Source organism: Tachysurus vachellii, chromosome 14, assembly GCF_030014155.1.
Source record: "Tachysurus vachellii isolate PV-2020 chromosome 14, HZAU_Pvac_v1, whole genome shotgun sequence".
In the NCBI taxonomy this organism is placed as follows: domain Eukaryota; kingdom Metazoa; phylum Chordata; class Actinopteri; order Siluriformes; family Bagridae; genus Tachysurus; species Tachysurus vachellii.
Window position 1 is genome coordinate 24,301,007 of NC_083473.1, and position 13,026 is coordinate 24,314,032.

A 13,026-nucleotide genomic window follows, 5' to 3' on the forward strand; every position below is an offset into this window, starting at 1 on the left:
GCTCCCAGAAACCGTGTGTGGGATAAACGACTAAATACGAATAAATAGATGTCCCTTAATTGCTAGTTTAAATACTCACTCATTCATTCATCTTCTACCGCTTATCCGAACTACCTCGGGTCATCTCAGGCGTCATCGGGCATCAAGGCAGGATACACCCTGGACGGAGTGCCAACTCATCACAGGGCACACACACACACACTCATTCACTCACACAATCACACACTAGGGACAATTTTTCCAGAGATTCCAATCAACCTACCATGCATGTCTTTGGACCGGGGGAGGAAACCGGAGTACCCGGAGGAAACCCCCGAGGCACGGGGAGAACATGCAAACTCCACACACACAAGGTGGAGGTGGGAATCGAACCCCCAACCCTGGAGGTGTGAGGCCAACGTGCCCCCCTAGTTTAAATGCTTTATCTGAATAAAATATATTAAGATTATCATTTTTAGAAGACTTATTTAAATCACATTTACATGGCATTACTGATCGCACATCAGTTATTAACACCAATGAAAGAATTGGAGCTCCCAAACTCCTAAATTTCATCTTTTTCAGCTAATCTCTATCTCCCTTCAGATGCTCTCTGTTCAGTGTCACCACAGCAGGTCACGTGGTTTGCATATTAGATCTTGGCACAGGTTTGATGCCGGATGACCTTCCTGTCGCAACCCTACCATTTTTATCCAGACCGGAACTGAGAGTTAACTATTCCGTGGCTGGTTTATCGCCCTGCCTGGGAATCGAACGTGGGATCCTGCCGCTGGACCACCTGTTCATGACAAGTGATCAGTAGTGTGCAGGATTAATGCTCCAGCTTTGTACGGTAGTCACACTGCATTTCAGAAAGTCACCACAACAAACTAGAATCACTGCATGACGTCTGTATTAACGCTAAAATCTAGACTGGAAGATGGCACTTATTCTGGTGTCCAACTTTGAACACAAGAATTTCCCTCATGACCAAAGTATACGCTTGAAGCAAGAGAAGCTGCGGATAAAATCAATCTGGCTGTGGCCTAATTGTGCTGACAGAGAAAGTGTGGCTTGGTTTTGGCCATAAATAGGCTATTGGGGCAAACCAAAAGTGTATGACTAAGATTTCAGCAAGGAGGAGAAACCAGAGTGATTATATGAAGAAAGGACAGCATAAAAAGTACAGTAACCAGAGCTCAGGACTGAAACCATAAGAGCTGTGAAGTGCTCGTTACTCAATTAATACCAAGAGTCATGAAAATTCTCCCAGCTTTGGGGTTTTTGAGATCCAACAAATGCCAGTCGCATGAAGTAGATAACGATGTCCTGGATTTAGGATACTTCTCATTTGAAGGGCCTGAGAATGTACTGTATGCAGGAAGTACTCAAAAAATAAAGGTTCAAGAGTGAAGTAAACCATTTACAGTTTCACCAAAAGTTTTTTTTAGCTGTTAAATCTTCAGAAAGAGAAATTTTATATGTGTGTGTGTATATATATATATATATATATTCACCTGCTATTGTGAACACATTATTTTAGTGTACATGAATAGTTTTTGATGAAAAACAGAAGACATCCAGAAAAAACATCATTTACAAACTGTATGGTGTGTGTGTGTGTGCGGAGGAATAGGTGTGTATAATTAAGTAAGTGTAATATACAGGTTTGTCCAGCTGAGGATTTCAGACCAGTCTGCAAATGATAAATACAAATATACATCATCTTTTCTCTTCTGTTTCATAAAGAAGATTTAAAAAAATTCACAATGTAAACAAATCAGTCCATCATCAGCTACTAAAACTGCTGAAATTAAATAACAAGGTCCGAAGTCACGTATCCGGTTTTTAAAAACAAAACATCGTACAGACTTCAGTGCAAGATTCTCACTCCTGTTCCTCTGCTGATGATTAAGGCATTTTCATTCTTATTATAAGCCTCGTATTAACATTTCACATGTGAAACACAACCTTTAGTCCACAGAAATGCCACCTTGGTCTGGTACGAGAGAGAATCTGAGATCTTGTTCAGAATTTAAGCTGCCTGTTTTTTTTGGGTGGTTTCCACCTCATCCTGGTTCTTCTCCTTTTCCTTGTTCCAGTCCTTTAGCCCCTCAGGTAGGCTTGTGTCCTCCTCGAAGCTGCCTGTGCCATCCACAAACTCCTCATAGGTGGATTTCTCCTCGAACGGCCTGGGACCGAGCAGCTCCATCATGTCGGCTTTATCCAGGACCTCTTTCTCCAGTAGGTGCTTTGCCACCTGCGCACACAAAACAAATGAGAATTAAGTTCATTATCCATCCTCATTTCCTATTAATGGTTTGCTAACGGATGCTAATAACAGGGTCCCACCTTTTCAACCAGGTCACGTTGCTCTGTGATGAGCTTCAGAGTTCTCTGGTAGGCACCATCCACCAGTTCTCTGACCTCCTGGTCGATGAGCTCGGCCGTGGCCTCGCTGTAGGGCTTCTCCAGCACCGTGTCGCCCTGCCGTGGAAGATCGAAGGACACCTGGCCCACCTTTTCACTCATCCCAAACTGCACAATCTACACGACATGAACAATGAGAGAAGCTTAGACAAGGATGCAAACAAATCACGGGCAAAAGACAAGCTCAAAGATTTAGAGTTGTTGATACCTGAGCGTAGGCTGACTGTGTGACTTTCTTCAGGTCATCCTGAGCACCGGTGGTAATTCTGCTAAAGAAAACCTGCTCAGCCACACGACCACCCAGCATCATGCACATCCTGTCAAACAGCTGCTCCCGTGTGTACAGGTACTGCTCTTTAGGCAGGTATTGTGCGTAGCCCAGACCTTTCCCACGTGGAATAATGGAAACCTGACACACATCAACAACTAGTCAGCTTTTCTGAGTGAATGTAAATAGTGTTTCAGACAAAAGGCTCTATGGTGTTCTTTAAATACCAAACACAAGTCCCAAAGTGCACGTCCAGTTAAAAGGTTCAACAGCAATTAATTACTTTTACCAGAAACATATTAAATATTTACGATGTGGGGGCACGGTGGGTTAGTGGGTTACTGAGCTACCACATCCCCATAGGTAAGAAGTTGGTATAGATTTAAGCACAATGCAACTCTAATTTAATTCTATTCCTTTATCCACCTTGAGTAGTGGGTCAGTGTGCTCGAGTAACCAGCCGACTATAGCGTGTCCAGCCTCGTGATAAGCCACCGTCTTCTTCTCAGTGGGCTGCAAGACTTGTGTCTTTTTCTCAAGACCTGAAGAAAGAGGGCAAAATTATTTTGTTTATAAATTCTGGACAAAGCAAAAGTTTTTCTTAAGTTTTGTGTCATCACAAGAATCATTTCTGTCATCACAGTGAGAGAAAAACAAACAGAAAATAATCAATTTCATGGAAGGTGACGATGTCATGACTCACCTCCGATCACTCGGTCAATGGCCTGTTCAAAGTGTTTGGTACTGACGGCTTTGCTGAGATATCTGGCTGCAATTAAGGCAGCTTCGTTACACACATTCGCAATGTCAGCACCTGAGAGGAGAGAAGAGACTCACCGTAATCCTCCATCAATAAAACACAAACCTTAATATAAGGAGTCATAGGCTAAACATCTCAGTTATCATAAAGACATTTCAACACCTTTTCTGGTGAATAATCAATCAAAAAAAAACATTTGGATAAAAATAAAAATGCTGCTTTGGTCTCAACAGTTTTTATGACTGTCAAATTATTTATAACAATGTTTTTATGGATTGTTTTAAAAATTATTTCCTGCACCTTGAAACAATGGCGGAGATTATTTATTTACAGTTTTATATACTCCAGATTTATTCTTATTTTATACACCACAGGCATCTCAGCAATCATACAGAAAGACCACCACCACCACCACCACCACCACCACAGACCGATCTGCTCATTCTCTTCCCTCACCTGTAAAACCAGGGGTGGAAGCAGCCATTTTCCTAGCAAGAGCATCTGGGTCTAGATTCTGGTCCAGTTTGAGGGGCTTCAGGTGAACCTTAAAGATGGAGGCTCTGCCCTTTATATCAGGAGGTCCTAAAAAAAAAATTCACACAAATAACATCTTTAGTAAATTAAATGATGAATCTGCCTAAACATGAATTCAGTACAAAAACAACAAGCTATATGAATATAGTTTAGCACCAACACTAAAACATCACAGAGCAGGAGGAACACGAACAAACCGATGTAAATCTGCCTGTCGAACCTCCCCGGCCGCATCAGAGCAGGGTCCAGAATATCAGGTCTGTTTGTTCCAGCCAAGACCACAACATTTGTACTGCTGTTAAAACCTGACAGTAAAACACAAAGCACAAACACTCAGGGAGATGAAATTAACCTTGGGGAAAGAACCAGCTTAAACGTATGGGCTATAAAAAGCAGGAAAGAAAACAAAATCCCTCAATAGCATGAAGGTAAAAGGTGACTACACTGGAAATGGATCATCTGAAGGGAAAAACAAAAAACATTAAAAGAAATAAAGGGGGGGGCACAGTGGCTTAGTGGTTAGCACGTTCGCCTCACACCTCCAGGGTTGGGGGTTCGATTCCCACCTCCACCTTGTGTGTGTGGAGTTTGCATGTTCTCCCCGTGCCTCGGGGGTTTCCTCCGGGTACTCCGGTTTCCTCCCCAGGTCCAAAGACATGCATGGTAGGTTGATTGGCATCTCTGGAAAATTGTCCATAGTGTGTGTGTGTGTGTGTGTGTGTGCCCTGTGATGGGTTGGCACTCCGTCCAGGGTGTATCCTGCCTTGATGCCCGATGACACCTGAGATAGGCACAGGCTCCCCGTGACCCGAGGTAGTTCGGATAAGCGGTAGAAGATGAATGAATGAGTGAATGAAATAAAGACTGACTTCATTATATCTAGCGGCTCTATACATACCATCCATTTCCACAAGCAGCTGGTTGAGGGTGTTCTCCTGCTCACTCTGACCACCAAAGTTTCCTCCACCTCTCTTCCTGCCAACTGCATCTATCTCATCTATGAACAGGATGCAGGGAGCGTTCTTCCTCGCCATAGCAAACATGTCCCTCACCTAAAAGAAACCACGTTAATGGAGAAATTGTGCATTATTCTGTTCATTAATGTTTTTACAGATAAAGGCAGTAAAGTTGTGGTGCTTTAAAGTATCACATTCACAACAGTTTGAGTCACCGACTCACCCTGGCTGGACCTACGCCCACAAACATCTCAAGGAATTCAGAGCCATTGACAGTAATAAAGGGCACGTTGGCCTCTCCAGCAGTGGCTTTGGCCAGCAGAGTCTTGCCTGTTCCTGGAGGTCCTGACAGCACAGCCCCCTTTAAATATACATATATATCCATGGTTACATGCTTACTAAATCTTATTTTTTTTTAAATAAGGAGTACACAAAACATGTATGCATGTGTAATGATTACACACCACACATATATCGATGTATACCTTAGGGATCTTAGCACCCAGATCCTGGTACTGTTGTGGGTTCTTCAGAAAGTTGACAAATTCTAGGATCTCTAGTTTTGCCTCTTCACACCCAGCAACATCTTTAAACTTCACATCTATGTTGTCCTTCATCATCTTGGCAGGGGATTCGCTCATGCCGAAAAGTCCACGCCCCTTTCCACCGCCGCCGCCGCCACCCATTGATGCTCGTCGTAGGGTGAAGAGCAGAAAACCAATCAGCAGCAAAGTAGGTATAATGCTCTTAATAAAAGACCTTGGGGACAACAACAAACACCAGTGAAACACTTGGCAGACGCACTTATCCTTACATTATCTCAGTTTTATACAACTGAGCAATTGAGGGTTAAGGGCCTTGTTCAGGGGCCCAGCAGTGACAGCTTGTTGGCCCTGGGATCGAACTCACAACCTTCCGATTTGTAGCCCAACACCTTAACCATTACGCTACCACATACCCGTGAAACCGATAGTTTTAGTTGGTGAAAGTTTTAATACAATAAAAGTACAACTAATCTGCCAAGGGCAAAGGAGGACACATCAGGTCTGAATGATGAGCACAAGGCTCAGGCCAAAGACAATCTGTTCAGCATTCAGCAGTGCAGCTCTTTTCTCTTACCCATCAATCTTCGAGCGGTAGACAACTGGCACTGTGTTTGATGACTCCAGTCCCAGCTCATAGTGAGCTGCTTCTAGATTTCGCTCAAAGGTGTCTACGCTGCCAATGTTGAACCATAAATAGCTCTGAAAGAAAAAAACAAACAACTTACCATGACAGTGTCTTCACTTATACTTAGATTAATTCATGCACCGAGAAATTTACTAGTTACGAGTAAATATAAAGCAGGGTTAAAAAGTGTCTTACTCCATCTGTCCCATGTGCACCAGGGACTAGGATGACCCTGACAAACTGCTTGTTAATGACCTCCAAACCCTCAACCTATGAATCAAATAAACGTAAACATTAATTAATCCTGAAAGGCATGAAAATTTTAGTTTTACTTTATAAGAGATTTTTTCTCACTAGTCCTCTGGCCAGGTAACGATGGACAAAGTCTTTCCAAGTAATTTCGGTGCCTGGATCCCGGAGGTACAAGTAGAGCAGGGCAGATGCAACACCTGCTACTGTGATGGCCGTGTAACGGAAGTCATTATCATCCCATGGAACATCACCCTAAGGAACAGAATAAATGCACAAGAAATGAAATGAACTTTACAATCTCATGAGTATATACTATATGCCTTTATACACCGGTCTAAACAGAGTTACTGTGGCCCATCGGTTGCTATAGACGTTTTTCTGCCCCTGTCCCCATTATTTATCAGAAGAAACTGGGCAGATATTGTACAAAGTATTATACATGTTCCTGACCAAAGGATGGCTGTTTGCTGGGCTGAAAAAAATTGCATCACCCAAAAATATCCAGCTCAAAATGCCTTCATAGCAATGCAACACACACTATGGTCAGTGCAGTGCTGTTTCCACAACCCAACATACAGTAGCTGACAGAAGTAAGTACACCCCTCACATTTATGTAAATATTTTATTATATCTTTTCATGTGACAACACTAAAGAAATGACACTGTGCGCTAATGTAAAGTGGTGAGTGTGCAGCTTGTATAACAGTGTACATTTACTGTCCCCTCTAAATAACTCATCACACAGCCATTAATGTCTAAACCGCTGGCCACAAAAGTGAGTACACCCCTAAGTCAAAATGTTCAAATTGGGCCCAGTTAGCCATTTTCTCTCCCCGGTGTCACGTGTCTCATTAGTGTTACAAGGTCTCAGGTGTGAACGGAGAGCAGGTGTGTTAAATCTGGTGCTCTCACTCTCTCATACCGGTCACTGGAAGTTCACCTTTTCACATACAGCTTTTTAACAGGACAGGTTCCACTCAGAACAGGCCCCAACATGGTCGACCAAAGACGTTCGAGTGCACGTGGTCAGTGTCATATCCAGAGGTTGTGTTTGGGAAATAGACGTATGAATGCTGCCAGCATTGCTGCAGAGGTTGAAGGGGTGGTGGGTTCAGTCTGTCAGTGCTCAGACCATACACCACATCTAATTGGTCTGCATGGCTGTCAGAAGAAGCCTGGAATCATGTCCTCTGGTCTGATGAGACCAAAATAAACTTATTAGATGGTTTCAAGCAAGTGATGGCAACCAGATGAGGAGGACAAAGACAAATGTATCTTGCCTACAGTCAAGCATGGTGGTGGGAGTGTCATGGTCTGGGGCTACATGAGTGCTGTTGGACCTGGGGAGCTACAGTTCACTGAGGGAACCATGAATGCCAACATGTACTGTGACCTACTGAAGCAGAGCGCGATCCTTTGGAGACTGGGCCACAGGGCAGTATTACAACATGATAATGACCACAAACACACCTCCAAGTTCAACACTGCCTTGCTAAAGAAGCTGAGGGTAAAGGTGATGGACTGGCCAAGCATGTCTCCATCCATAAACCTGGAAGGTGGAGGAGCAAAAGGTCTCTAACATCCACCAGCTCCGTGATGTCTTCATGAAGGAGTGGAAGAGGACTCCAGTGGCAACCTGTGACGCTCTGGTGAACTCCATGCCCAAGAGGGTTAAGGGAGTGCTGGAAAATAATGGCGGCTACACAAAATATTGACACTTTTTTGACAATTTAGACATTTTGACTTAGGGGTGTACTCACTTTTGTGTCCGGCGGTTAATGTTGAGTTATTTAGAGGGGACAGTAAATGTACACTGTTATACAAGCTGCACACTCACTACTTTACACTGGAGCACAGGGTCATTTCTTTAGTGTTGTCACATGAAAAGATATAATACAGTATTTACATAAATGTGAGGGGTGTGATCACGTCTGTGAGACACTGTATATCTGGTCAACATTGAACCCTTTTCTTTTGAAGATGGATGTAAACAGAACTGATGTATTCTGCATAGCAAATCTCTACATATTAACTGCACCTACAATGTGACTCATGGTGCATTTAGTCACTGTATTAACAGTTAATGGAATACCAGACCTGCTCTAAACGACTTTTCCAGTCTCTCTTCCCTCCTTTCTTTCCTCCTCCTCCTCCTGGTTGTCCATCTGAAAGAAGAGCAGAACATTAATGTAACCTTATAAAGCGCACACACACACACACACACACACACACACACACACACACACACGCACGCACGCACACGCACGCACGCACACGCACACTCCTGTGTTTTACAGCTGATCTGATTGTCCCACCTTTAGAAGTGTCACCTGAGTGAAGTTTAAACGTAGACCACGGATCATTTCCAGCCCACAGCGGCTTCAGGTAATTCAGTGTCAGGTTCTGAACGAGATCCATGATGATTAGAGCAGTGAAACAAAGCTGTAACATCACGACTGTAACACTACAGAGTCTACTACAGTTCACACAAACCACTTATAACGTCCAGACACGTGACACCAGACACAGGGGACTTACCTTGTTAGTGTGGACATGTAATCGAGCTAAAGACAGTTTCCCAACAGCAGCAGTGAGAGAAGATCGCTGTAAAGTCCTCAGTCCAAAACGGACAGGAGCAGCAGCCGCCGAGAGCAAAGCCAGCATCATTAAACACCACTAAACACCACTAAACAAACACCATTAAAACACCACTAAACACCATTAAAAACACCATTGAACACCACTAAACACCATTAAACACACCATTAAACACCACTAAACATTAATCACCACTAAACAAACACCATTAAACACCATTAAACACCACACTACACAAACACCATTAAACAGCACTAAACACCATTAAACATTATTAAACACTACTAAAGACCCACTAAAGACCACTAAACACCATTAAACACGATTAAACACCATTAAACAGCACTAAACAAACACCACTAAAACACAACTAAACACCATTAAACATTATTAAACACCACTAAACACGACTAAACACCGGCACAAACTCCGTCACCTGCTCTTACACACAGCTAACATGCTAACCACCATGCTAACATGCAAGGAATGTCAAATGACAGCAGGACCTTTTAGGTGCCAGTGGAAACTGCCTGATGCCGTTTCATAATTCAATCGTTTTAAAATAATTCAATTTTTATACAACATCGTTTTCAACTAATTTATTCTAGTAACTCGTGTAATACGTGTACACAAATTAAATGTATTGTCGGTTAATCGCGCACTTTGCTGGTTAATCGCCTGGGGTCCTTCAGTCACAGTGAGTCAGATACATTACCTCAGTCCACCAAGAAGAACCGACTCTTTCGGCTCTCAAACCGACTCAAATCCGATATTCAGCTTTAAAGTATGACAAATAACTTTAAAAATCTCACTCACCAACAAAATCACCAAGGCACGATCAGTGTGTAAGGATTAATGTTATTGTGCTGCAGTTTGTCATTAAGTTTCTTTTCCTCTTTTCATCATCTCTTTTTTACATTAGAGTCAAGCTCGAGGTTCACATGAAGAGTCAAACTGAAGAGTCGACTCCACAAGCAGAGAGACAGGTAGAGAGAGAGAGAGAGAGAGAGAGAGCTAGGATGTGAAAATGTAGAGAATGAACACTATTTTCTTTCTCATCTTTAAGAGTAATGAATGAAAGTATGTATGTCCATATCGATCGTCACTTCATTACTCATTCATTCATTCATTCATCTTCTACCGCTTATCCGAACTACCTCGGGTCACGGGGAGCCCGTGCCTATCTCAGGCGTCATCGGGCATCAAGGCAGGATACACCCTGGATGGAGTGCCAACCCATCACAGGGCACACACACACACACACTCATTCACTCACGCAATCACACACTACGGACAATTTTCCAGAGATGCCAATCAACCTACCATGCATGTCTTTGGACCGGGGGAGGAAACCGGAGTACCCGGAGGAAACCCCCGAGGCACGGGGAGAACATGCAAACTCCACACACAGAAGGCGGAGGCGGGAATCGAACCCCAACCCTGGAGGTGTGAGGCGAACGTGCTAACCACTAAGCCACCGTGCCCCCACTTCATTACTCCATTATTATTATTTTAGTTTTTTCCATAAAAGTTGACCTAAGTGATGATGTTTAACCAAAGGAATACAAATGATGCTGTTTATATGTTTATTTTAAGCAAACTAGATGAAAAAGTCCTCTTTTTATTCTTTATGTTGCATTTCTCTCTTGTGCCATGACTTTATATTAAATACATAAACCGTCCAAACAGATTTACAGCTGGAACAGAACAAAAAAGCCCCATTCATTTCTTAAAGACAGTGAAACATTAAAGTTGTCAACATTTTTGTTAAAAGTTAAACTGTCAGTAAAAGTTATATAACCAGTAATCTGACCTGTAATTTCTAACCATGTATAAAATAACCTTTTAGCACATGTTTGATAACTGAATTATATTTATTGGTAACTCAAGAATGACTAAAGACAGAACATTAAACTGGGCTACAAACTCGGTTACTTTTCTTTGGTCACAACGTAACCCACAGGTTAGGGTTAGCCCTAGGTAACCCACAGGTTAGGGTTAGCCCTAGGTAACCCACAGGTTAGGGTTAGCCCTAGGTAACCCACAGGTTAGGGTTAGCCCTAGGTAACCCACAGGTTAGGGTTAGCCCTAGGTAACCCACAGGTATCTAACTAAAACCTTAGGACATCTCCACATGAATCAAGATTTATACTGGCTGCTGTTTTATCACCTGTATCTCTGTAAACCACCAAGAGGAAATGACTTGTGAGAAACCTGAGTGACCAGAGATAGAACCATAAACATTTGTTTAATTAGCAAGTCTGCTAAATGCTATACAATAAGGCCATTTTCTGACCATTTGTGAATGTGCACTTCTTCTCAACTGAATAAATTGTGACATTTCACACTGAAACTCAATTCCTTACAATAAAACAAAATAGAAGCAAAAAAAAACCCAAACCTTTGCCCTTTAGAGCTTACAAAGCAAGCACATGTACCACAGAACATTGAAGACCAAGAAAACGTGGCAGCTCAGTAACATTAACGAGAACAGAATGTCACTTCAAATTTGACAAATAGCAAAAGGAAAACTTATCCTAGAGGATGTGAAGAGAAATATGGAAACATTAATATTCCTTCTGCTCCTTTTTACTCGTCACATCCTGCATGACAACAATCTTAAAAAAAAATAACAAAAAAAAAACAAAACACAGCAACATCTAAATCATGAGGCAAAACAAGTCTTCTCATTACATCAGAACACTATATCCAGAGTGAAGCTTGGTGGTGGCAGCATCATGCTAAGGCTTTAAGTTAGAGAAAATTGTGTATAGTTTTAAATGGATTCAGGCACAAAGTATGCAGTCCTCTGTTAGATTTCCACCTTTCCGCATGACAACGTCCCAAAGTACAAATGCAAATCAACAAAAGTATTTTTTTGCAAACCAACAAAAGAATTTTTGAGAGTACAGATCAGAATTTCAGCGATCTTCAAGAGATTTACAGTGGAAGTCTGCACACCTCTGCTAAAATGGCAGGTTTTTATGATGTAAAAATCAGATCCAAGATAAATCATGTCAACTTTTTTCTACTGTCAATGAAATTATAGCAACTAGAAAAACAACTCAAAACGTTTTAGAGAAATATAAAATTTAGGGAAAAAGTTACAATAACCTGCTAACATAAACTTGTTGAAGTAACATACCTTGTTGAAGTAGCTTAAATTAGCTTAAAGTGCAGATTAGATTCATTAAATTATAATGTCATCTCTCCTGTTTACAGGCCATTTCAAGTCACCCCACAGATTTTTAGTTTGATTCAGATCTGGGCTTCGGCTAGGTCATTCAAAAACTTCACAAATCTTTTGGTTGATTTGGTTATTCAACTTACTAACACGCAACTGAAAGTTTGGCACTAAAATGGACTGGAAATTCTAGCTATTCATGTTTCCATCTCCATGAATAAAAGCCCCAGTTCTAGCTGAAGAAAAGAAGCTCTAAAGCACAATGTTGCACCAAACACATCTCATCAGGCCATAACCCATTTTAATCCAATCTGGGGTGAATTATTTAACGGATGATTTTTGTGAGAAAAAGATTCCCTCTAGCCATCCTAACCCATAGCCCAGACACAGAGAATAATCAGTACTTGTCAGATATCCCTGCAGCTCCTTCAGTTTTACCGTAGACCTATTTGCAGATTCCGGGGAGTTTTTAATCTGTCCTTTAATAAACTTTGGTGGAACATCCTGTTCTTAGTGATGTAACTGTGGTGCTCTATTTTCTCCATTTGTTGATGACGGCCTTTACGGTATTCCCTTAGATACGTCTAACGTTTTAAAAACTCCTCTCCTGATCCATTCAACAAGTGAGGTACCATGCATGAGTTTTAAGATAATTGGAAACCAGGGCTTCTGCCATAAGATGAATCAAAGATATGAAGTAAATCCCACAGAAACAGCTGATCTTTATTTGGGGTCGATCAGAATTTATTAACTGATGACAGCTGTATGATAATTATGTTTCAATATCAGGCTGAATGTGATTTTGAACACAGCCACATGCGTTATTACAAAAGGCTTTGCACATCTATAAACCCAGGTTATTGTAACTTTTATTACTAACATTTATTTAAATTAT

The 13,026-nt window shown here is 41.8% G+C and overlaps 1 protein-coding gene across 1 annotated transcript; it reads right to left on the minus strand.

The window, feature by feature from the left end:
• Window positions 1–875: 875 nt before the first annotated feature.
• afg3l1 (AFG3-like AAA ATPase 1) lies at window positions 876–9,444 on the minus strand. Its single transcript, XM_060886839.1, has 16 exons — window positions 8,888–9,444; window positions 8,665–8,752; window positions 8,447–8,514; window positions 6,452–6,601; window positions 6,293–6,367; window positions 6,047–6,171; window positions 5,413–5,686; window positions 5,151–5,288; window positions 4,870–5,023; window positions 4,169–4,276; window positions 3,894–4,019; window positions 3,381–3,491; window positions 3,104–3,219; window positions 2,618–2,818; window positions 2,332–2,526; window positions 876–2,239 (listed from the first exon to the last, which is right to left on the minus strand). The coding sequence occupies exons 1-16, from the start codon at window positions 9,014–9,016 to the stop codon at window positions 2,015–2,017; spliced, it is 2,283 nt and encodes a 760-aa protein (XP_060742822.1). The 5' UTR covers window positions 9,017–9,444; the 3' UTR covers window positions 876–2,014.
• Between the last annotated feature and the right edge of the window lie 3,582 nt (window positions 9,445–13,026).